This window comes from Pleurodeles waltl, chromosome 12, assembly GCF_031143425.1.
Source record: "Pleurodeles waltl isolate 20211129_DDA chromosome 12, aPleWal1.hap1.20221129, whole genome shotgun sequence".
Lineage (NCBI taxonomy): Eukaryota > Metazoa > Chordata > Amphibia > Caudata > Salamandridae > Pleurodeles > Pleurodeles waltl.
This window is the reverse complement of record NC_090451.1, coordinates 663,587,610-663,597,952: the sequence shown is the minus strand read 5'-3', so window position 1 is coordinate 663,597,952 and position 10,343 is coordinate 663,587,610. Positions and strand designations below refer to the sequence as shown.

Here is a 10,343-nt window from a genome sequence, read left to right as displayed (position 1 = left end):
CACACACATACATATATACATACATACAAGGCTGTCTGTAGCGGCTGAAACACGTCATGCAGCTATTCTCAAATAAAGGAGAGGTTTGAAGCAAGCTTAGATTGTTGGCACCTGTTTCTTGTTAAGCAGTTTGGTGGGATATATATATATATATATTTATTTTTTTCCCGTGGTGAGTTTTTAGCTTAATGTGAAGGAATCGTGAATGGTACTGAGTGCAGGAACACAATAGAGGATAGTACTGTAATACAGTACTTTTAATGGGATATTATTGTGTTTATAGATTGATATATATCGAGATTATCATCACTTAAATTTACTATAAAATTTAGGCTATGCTATAGCTATATGGTATTATAGTCAGGTTGTATTCAGTAAGGTACATAGGTGCCAATATTGGTATAATGCTATAATGCCAATACCATAGCGATGGTTTTATGATTAGTAAATTGAATATTTCTATAATCTTTGTGGTGTATAAAATAATTATGATTGGCACAGTGTGAATGAAATAGTACTTATACTGGAATATATGTGATTATTATCATGGATATATTGCAGCCTATGCTATAACCATTCGCAAAATATATAATGCTATAATTTTAAAGATTCAAAATGCACTCAGAATACTGATTTGTGATAATTGTAGAAGATTATGTAATACAACAAATAGAGTTGATATCTCTGTTGCCCAAACAATATATGTATTGGTGATTCCTTTAAATGTTTTGGATGGGAGGGGCTTTTGTGGCCTCCTTTTAAATGCACTTTATTTGTTTTCATGGTCAGTCGAAGGCTACGGCTGAAACGTGTCACAATGTCTTGTGAACAAAAACCACTCGTGCACTACTATGTTGACGCAATTATGTATTAAAGGTACAGATTTTGACCTGAATTGTGCCGCCTTCATCTACGATTTCCGCGTGGCTGTGTGGTGCCTGATGAGAAATTGGCCTACATGGGGAGCTGGAAAGGGGTGAAACTATATATCTATATATATATATATATATATATATATATATATATATATATATATATATATACACACAATTTTATTTTCAAGGATTAACATTCTCCTATCAAGGGCAAAAGAAGGGCAATCTACATTGGATAAGAAAATTAGTTTTCATATTCTGTAAGATCCATAGGCCTTGCTTAAAGATCCTGCTTTCCTCCATTCTCCAAGACGTTTGCCTATCTTTATCAACAGTCTGTGGTCACTTACTGTACATTTTGGTCATTATTTGCCACTATTTAGTGTTTTTTTTTTTTATCCTCAGTAGGTATCCTTCAAATTAGTGACCCTTGTTTAATGGTCTAAAATTGTGTGAGGTATCATTATGTGACTTTCCCCAGTGGGTTACTCACCTTCTTAATGCCAGGACTGCAGGGATAGATTTTCTGTTTTTTACGCTCCAGCTGGATGTTCTCAGCTTTGAAGTGGGGGATCTTGCTATTACTTTTGCTTATAAGTCCTGAAATGTGTGCTACATTTTCCTGTACATGGATTACATTTATCTGCTACCGGATGCTTCACACACACTAGTGGGGAGCTTCTGTGCACTTTAAGAATTTGTTTACAAAATAGAAGATACATCTTTTGTTGGGGGTTAGGCCTCACTTAAAGTCTTAGTTATGAGTAGCAGCCTTATTTACAGTTTGGCAGATGGGGTACTCTTTCAAGACTTGGTGGCTATTCCGTCCACTGCATTACGAGTGCCATGGGTTACAATACTGTAAACAAAAAAGTGACAGCAACTAATAATTACTTGGGGCTAAAGCCCAGTTCGTCTTTTTTTTGCTCGCCACACAACCCCAGGTTAGACCCAGCCATATGCAGATCATTCTTGGCTCTGCACCCATAGGAACAGTCCAGCTTGAACTTCCAAGCCAGGTCCTCTCTCATCAAGAACACGAGCAACACAAGACCAGATTTGCCCTAGTTGGAGCTCTTCAGTCAGGCACATCATGGTTCTGGTGGCACAGTGAGCACGGGGCCCTCGTATGGGCATACCTGTTGCACTGAAGTAAACAAATGGATGGGTGAAATGCTTGAATTAATCTCCGCCACTGATAATTACTAGGGACCTCATCCATACCACGTCAGGTTAGACCCAGCCAAGGCCAGTGGCTGAGATTATTTAAAGCATTCCATCCATTATCTTGTTGTTGCAGTTGTTGTTGCAGTTGACACTCTAAATGTGATGTTTATGCCCAGACCTAGATCCAATGCTCTTTGTGCTATATGACTCAAGGAACACACTAGTGACGAGCCCCAACTAGGGGAAAACTAGTCTGCCGGTGCTTATGGACCATTCTCCAGGAGGCATCACCTAGAAGTTCAGGACAGGCTGTTCCCTTGAGGAGAAGGGTTTGAATTGATTTGCATAGGGCTGGCTTTTGAATGCTGTTGCATGGTAGGTGAAATACAATGGATTGGAATGCAGCCTGACCTATTGGCAGTGGCTTGGATTAATTAAAGTATTCAAACCATCACCTTTCTGTTGCCATAACTTATAATGCACGCGTAATACAGCAGGTGGGACATCAGCCGTATTTGTGACGGAGTACCCCATCGGCTAAATGAAGCCCTATTGGTCTCCAGATTCTCTGCCATACAGGGGGCTTGGGTTGATGATAAAGTCAATATTTTATTGATGGGCTTATATGGAATAATAAGGATTTTACAGCATGTATGTATCTTTGTATAACTGTGCTGTGTAGGGGAATGTAAAGTGAACTTTAATACATTAGCAGAACATACACCATGCCACCCCACAGAGATTGTCATGGTTGTGAAATGTTGTGGGACAAGTGTCCAACGGCTGCCTGTCTGTTCTCCAGTGTCTATTAGTTCATCTTCAGTGGTTAAGGGGTTACATGATCCAATAGAACAAATAAGGGAAGAATCAGAGAGACCCTTTGCCTTTGACTATGGTCCACTAGCTCACAGACTTCATCTACTACTTGAACGCACACAGGTCTAATACATTTAATTACATGAGGCTTGTCAAGGTGTCTGTTGCATGATGCTTTTGGTTGGTATATGAGTGAGCATGTTTGCACCACATTGCAGCTGTGAATCTGACTTCAAACATTTCTGAGGCTGAAGAATTGATTTATCAGACTTCATGAATAAAGTTGGCCTGCAGTACCTGCCCAGTGAAATGTATCAGAAAGTGTCATTCTGTAACATGGCAATGGTTTATTTACATGTGACAGCTATTGTGACTGTTGATCAACATATCTTACATGCACCAGACCAGTCTGAGAGGAAGGGCTCGTCTGAGACAGGTTTGAATATGCCTCAAACAGGCCATGGTCACAGGACTTTGTGTCATATGGGTGGTGGGATTTGCATAATGTGAAAGACCTGATTTATAGAGCAGTCATCATTCTAGCCCGAACACTGTGACAATCTGTAATTAATTAGTTACAGATTGTTCGCCCTAAACAGGTAATCACAACAATAGATTTTGTTATGATTGCATACATATTTAGGTACAGATTCTGTCACCAGGAACTGTCTGCTTTCACACATCCATAAACAGGTGACTTTTTGTGTGGGCTGCGGGATGCATTGATTTTGTGCATAAGAGGACTTAGAGCTTTTCTAAGAAGCCCTAAGGGAGAGTCAGCATTCAGTATACTAGGTAATAGTTTAAATTAGGATTTACCTAATTGACATCTAGGATTGAGTTGGGACTAATGTTTTTAAAAGATAACTTTCAGATCAGTCAATCATCTTTAGAAAGAGACAGAGCTCTTCTCCTTAGAAAAACCTCTGAGCTAATAAGCCATAAGAAATTGCAGAGGCTCCTTTGCCTGTTAAATGCCCTAGTTCTTTTCAATCTTGACAGTCTACGTAGCTGTATAACTCAAACCCACCACCATACTAGGGTGGAATAATGCATCATGGGAGTGAGACCAGCATTCTTTAGACTCTTGTCTTACAACACCAATATCTATTATGAATTCAGTCAAGTGATGTGCCTTGAACCCCTGAAACATCACTGTGCTATACTGGTGTGTCTGTACATTTAGAGTAGTGCTTAGAGGCAGGGCTAGCACCTACGAGTAGGTAGGGATATGTAGGAACATAGCAGGATTAGTTAGTTTTCCAGAACCCGAGTGGTGCAACTCAGCATGAACAAGGTGCTGAAGGAAGCACTGTATTATTAACAAGTCATGGTATGCTTCTGCAGCAAAGCATGAAGAATGACTGAGATGTGTTGATTGTAAGAAGCCAACATTTTTTAGATAAGATTTAACTTTGGAACAGAAGAAACAGATCCTGCTAAAAAACAAGTGTCCATGTTGCTACAGTACAGCTTTTCAGAGCGTGAGCATGCAGGTGAATGGTCAGGTGCTATTTTGACCTGTGACAGTCTTGGGACCAGCCTTCACAGGACGTGAGAAGGACCAAAAAGGTACAGCAAAGGGCTTGGTTGGTTTTGAGCAAGAAGGGTTTCAAATGGACAGTTGCCAATGTGTCATCTATGTAAGCCAAGTTGCATACATGTGGGAAGAGTCTGCGTAGACTTGAGCCACATTGCTGCATCATAAGGCTGATATTATTCCACCCAGTTATTTTTTATTATGATAAATGTCCCCTGTAACCTCTACTCCAGGATTAGCTTAGTTCCTTGAGTTGGGATCTATGAGGTCACAGCTTTTTCCAAAGGACCCAGTGTCTGAACTCTGAAATTCCAATTGTTGCTTGACAGGGTTAATTTCTTAATAGCAGACACATGCTGGACAGATGTTGGCATCTTGAAGTATATAACCATTGATCTAAATATACCGTCTATCACCGGTCTAGGCAATTGTGGTTCATTGCATATTCCCAAATAAAGTAATCAGTGGCATAAACTACAGGTCTGTGGACCAAAGGGGAAGACGTGGCTCAAGCAGGTCTTGAATCACAGGTCGACCATAGTCCATACTCGGCATGGTAAGAGAAGTTGGACATTTGAAGAATACATCATTAGACAGACAATGCAGGTTTCATCTGTGTATAAAAGGGGCGTGCTTATGAATTAGCAGACAGGATGGTTGACCAGTGGGACTAGTGATGTGTAGAATTCTTGGATGTACACCAAAAGGAAATAAGACAATGTGAAATTGCATTATTTCACCTTGATGTTGTGAAGTGACTTCTTTGATGTGCCCAAGTATCTTTTGTTGTTCAAAACAATTGTCAGTTTCCCTTTGTTACCTTCTGGTCTATTCATGCAATTCATGCAGCAAGACGAGAAAGGAATGATACTGCCCTATCACCTTCTCAACTCACTTTCCTTGTGATGGTGGTCAGAGACGGCGTTATAACTTTTTTGCTCCTCAAATTCCATGAAATTGACTCAGCTTTTGGAAATAAGCAATGAGTATTAATAAATATGAGCCTAAACAGTGAGAGTGAGATGCTCCTTACCTATTCGGTCCAGCCGGTCCATGGCCACAGTTTCAAAAGCACGCCTCATCATGGGGTACTCCTCAAGCACTTCGTTGAAGTTGTCCACAGAAAGGGAGTAGAGGCGGCAGTAGGTGTCAGCCCTCACGCTAGCCGTCCGTCTCCCCCTCGTCAAGAGGCAGATCTCTGTGTGCAAATATATCAAAAAATAAGTGTTGCATTTCATGTTTGTTTTTTGGTTGTCTTTTTTAGCAGGCACTCTGTTTGCTAGCCTAGAGCAATCTACCCAAGACATTTTATCCACAAAACATCCTGCTCCTAATTTTGTACGCCAAACATGTTTTGTCAATAAGAGGAAATTTAAAAATTAACCATAACGACCTGCACAAATATTATTCCAAATTGGGGAGACATTGTTTGCTTTAACCCCGCATAAAGTGATAAAACTTTGACAAGAATAGAAAATATTTGTAAGGCCCATACTTTTCACACTTCTTTATTCAACACAATATTGTTTTCTGTCCCGTGACAGAACCTCCAAATCAATTGTGACATTCAAAGCCAGGCTCTGCTGAGAAAATGCTCTGGGCGAAACCAAATTTGGCGCCTTTCCTGGTCCTTCAAGACGCTCCCCTCTCGTTTGCTGTGGCTGGTGATCCTAGTACGGTGGCTCTCTTCCGTTTATAGGTCAGACCCTCACTGATTATTTTAGAGCAATGACTGCATCTGAACACACATTTCCCCTCCTCCGCTTCATGTGAATGGCCAATGCACATCAAGCTCCTGTTGATCTGGGTCAGACAGAAGATGAGAAACGAGGTGAGAGGCTGGTCAGAGAGAGCAGGGGGTAAAGTGAGAGATGGCAGGGGATGAGAAAGACAAGGAGGGAGATGTGGAGGAAGCGGAACCGAGGGAAACTGGAGCTAGTTTTATGGAAAATCAGGAAAAGAATCAACTGCCAAGTGTGGGTACAATTATTAAATTAGTTCCTTAGGTCAGCTCCCTGTATGCCAATCTGAATTTAGGTACTCTGGACCTGTGCCCATGCCCATTTCCAGCCCTGGTGCCCATGCCCAACTCCGACCATGGTGACACTATCAGTAAAGGTCTGTGGTCCTTATGGTTCATTATTTCACCAACTGGGGATGCTGCAATACTAGCCCTACTCAGTTAATCATTACAACGATAACTTAGAGTTATAATTAGTACAGGAAGTATATTATAGTATGCTTAAAAGACCTTCAGACTGGGTGGATTCCAGAGGAGGTAGTTGGCTTCGGTATCTTTAATCCCATCTTGGCATTTGTGTCTGAAGGATTTGCGTCTTCTCCCATCATTTAATGTAGTAAAATGAGGCATTCATTACTGTCTCTAATGTTAAATAACATGCTTACACTTTTGGCGTCCATCAACAATTACTATTGTGTTATTGCAGACTGTAAGCAAGTTAGGGTAGAGATGCATCTTTGTTGTCCAGACGAAGAGCTCATTAGAAGTGGAGGTCAAAACATCACCAAATTTGAGCAATGGTGTGATCTCAAAATAAACTCTTTAAATCAGGCACATTGAGTTACCAGACCTTTGCCCTGTCTGGGCTATGAACAGCACACATACATTGTCATATCTCTACGACGGTGGGGGAAAGGGAACAGGTTCCCTACCAGATGCTACTCAGGTGGTCTTGAGACTCAGGATAAGCTCCCTTCGGGGCATGGGGTGGTGGAGTCACCTGATGGCACAGATGCCCCTTTGGCACATCCGTATGCTGCCTCAGGTATCCCATTTGGAAGAATTTTGATCCTGGGACATCGGCATATCAACCCTGGGAGACGTTGTGCAGGGTGAGGAGCTTAAGTCATACCAAGACTTCCAGTCAGAATATACCCTACACCGAAGTCAATTTCACCGATCGCTCCAATTCAGACATGCCCTTACATAAGACACCTTCCAGAATTTAACACCCTTGAGGGCAGGCTTCTCTTGGGCAACATTGAATCACACAAAATTACTTACATTTACCATACCCTGATTAACTATAGTACTAGCACACTACACACTATCCAGGTGGCATGGGAACAAGACTTAGACCCCCTTGATAATGATGATTGGGCAGAGGCTCTGGGGGCTCCTAGTGGTGCCACAGTCTCAACCCGCCTCCACCTCATCCAGTGTAAATATCTGCACAGGGCCTACTATACCCACCACTGCTTGTGATGTATGGGCCTGGTGGCTTCCTCACTGTGTCAATGATGTGGTGCAGCCAAGGGCACCTTCCTGAATTCGGTTTGGAGCTGTCTTGCACTGGAGACTTTTTGGAAAAAAATATTCTCAAGCCTTGGTGAGATTCTCTCCTGGACCATAGAACGAGATCCAAAATTGGCCTTGTTTCACACTTCGGAGGGCCTTGGAGGTGGGGAAAGGAATAGGTTTAAACACTCCCTTTTATTTTAGGGCCTTACCTTTGCGAAGAAGGACATAGCCAAACACTGGAAGGCGGACGCTCTGCCTCCACTTGCGGGGAGGGACCAATGTATAGGGCTTGAAGTAGCTGTGTATGAATCCCAGGGCTGCTTGCAGAAACATTGTAATATCTGGCAGCGATGGGCTGACTACATAGGAATTGTTCTGGAACCAACACACCTCCATGATCCCTTGGCTGCCAATAACATTTAACTGTAAGTCTGAGAGAGGGAGTTGTGGTTCCCGAACTTTCTTTGTTAGTCCAGCATTGGTCGATGAGGGGATGGTCTGGGGGAAGAGGAGGGAAACGGGGGCTGACCTGCGCATGTAGTCATTCTAACTGTTTTTCGTTTGTTTTTTGACATCTACACACTCTTGAAACTAGGCTTTCAGCTCATGTTAGGTCCTTTTGGATCTTTGTATGGCTTATATGTAAATAAAAACCTAATAAAGTCTGTTCTTAAAAACAAATTATGCAAGATTGACTTGCAACATCATTTACCTCATGATGTTGAATACAGCAAAGTTTGATAGGTACACACACATATATATATCACAGGACGTATTTGGTAAGAAATATAGACCACTCAGTGAAGCCTCAGTTTCTACTGCCACTTCCACTTTGTCCCCAGTTTGGAAGTCTCTGCTTTTTCACCTGACTTCATCCTATAAACTTTGCTAAACAAATCTCAAACATACATGATTCTAAATCATTTATCCAACTTCCGAAGACCCTCTGTTGTCATAAATCATATTTTCAATGCCCTGTCATTAGTAGATTTTAATATTTTTGCATAGTGCTCTCAAGTTTTAAAGTCAAGACTTGCCTTTTTCTCAGGACTGAAGGTACACAAGTGTGTTATCCAGTCAAATGCTTTAAAACATCTTACAATATTGCCTTAAACATTCCTGGAGTTCTGTAATGTGACCCACCTCCAAAGTAGGATCCATCAGACAACTTGGTCTCCTTGTTGCCTTTGGTGAGGATACTGACCACGCCATGTTGGATGAAGTACATCTTCTTCCCAACAGTCCCCTCACGGATGATGTAGTCAGCCGGCTGGAAGACCTCAAAGCGCAACTTGGTTAGCATGGCTGTCACAAAGTTTGGATCCGCATTGGCGAACAGTGGCATATTAGCCACCAGGTTCCGGCAGTTGAAGTTGACAATTTCCTATTGGGAATAGAAAATAGTCTGTCAGTGGTCGAGGTCATTCTTCTTTGACAGTGTGACTTTCTAGCCCCAGACTATCCTATAAGAAAAACAAAACACTTCTTAACAGATAGAAGCATTGTGGAACCTCTGAATCATAGAGTTACTTAACAGAAGTATCTTGTGTAATCCTGGAAGGAAACCTAGAATTAGACCGTTTTGGAAATGCTCTGACTCCACAAAAAGACTATCTTTCACTTTGCTATCCTGGACAGCAGAGAAAGACTAGTGGTCTGCATAATACTTCTTAGAAGCTAAGTATGTGTGGGTAAATGATCCTCTTTTGGCTATTTTATGAAAGGCAATCTTATAAGCTACTTTCAGTTTCCTGTACTACAAATAATGCATGGGATAGACTGTGTGTCATGTAATGCCTTCTGGGTATAGGATTTGCTGAGATTTCTAACTCCTGGGCATAGTAAACATTGAAACAGCCCACATTGTCTCCCCCACTGGTATAGGCTGGAATACCATGATCTGTCTGCTTTAGGGCATCTTGACAGTTACCCAACATAGCAGTACTCATATCAACCTCATACAGATGAAAGGCTGAATGGACCGCCTGGAATTTGAACCTGTGAGTATGCTGTGGATGCATTATTCCTCTGAGACACAAAGCCCGTGTCAGGCTAGTCAGATGCCCTTTGCCTCCTGAGTCTGCCAGTTGGATATATGTCTGGTCCTCGACTGCATTCTCAGGACTAGACCTCTTGGTCACCTACCTCCTTCAATGGTTCACTCAGCTCCCCAAGAATATTTTCTTCATCAAACATCTTGCCCTGGTACCGGTGTTCATAGTATTCATGTATTCGCTGGCGGGTGTCAGCAGGCAGCTTGTGGAATGACATATACTGCTCCACTTGTTTGTACTGAAAGAGAAAGTGGTCCAGAGTGTATATGAAATGGCACAATTTTATAAGTAGACCTTAATAATAGGTTAGCTCATTTCTAGGTGACCCTAACATTTCCAGGCCAGGCCGTCTTGGAGACAAAGTATTGTGTCCCAGAACACTGAAATGCATCCTAATGCGGAAGAAGGGAAAATAAGATTAGTAAGAGGCCCATTCCCCCTTGGTACTCTTGACACTGAAATAACAGATGTTTTTTGCTAACAGTCACAACTGTGGTCACTTTATTGACTTCAGAAGCATGAACAACTGACTGGACCAACTGGGATTCAATCCTGTGACCATAAGGCTAAATACAAGGTCACTTAGTGGATACTTTAGTCCTGAGCCACCACTTGAATGCATATCCACC

General features: G+C 41.8%; 1 protein-coding gene across 1 annotated transcript in view; it reads right to left on the bottom strand.

Annotated features, from left to right (window-relative positions):
• Nucleotides 1-10,343, bottom strand: part of HCN3 (hyperpolarization activated cyclic nucleotide gated potassium channel 3) — a 112,362-nt gene that overhangs the window by 20,152 nt on the left and 81,867 nt on the right. The window contains exons 5-7 of the mRNA XM_069218439.1: nucleotides 9,806-9,952; nucleotides 8,804-9,044; nucleotides 5,432-5,596 (exon numbers count right to left, since the gene is read on the bottom strand). Coding sequence (XP_069074540.1) covers nucleotides 5,432-5,596; nucleotides 8,804-9,044; nucleotides 9,806-9,952 — 553 coding nt within the window. The remainder of the gene's footprint in view (nucleotides 1-5,431; nucleotides 5,597-8,803; nucleotides 9,045-9,805; nucleotides 9,953-10,343) is intronic.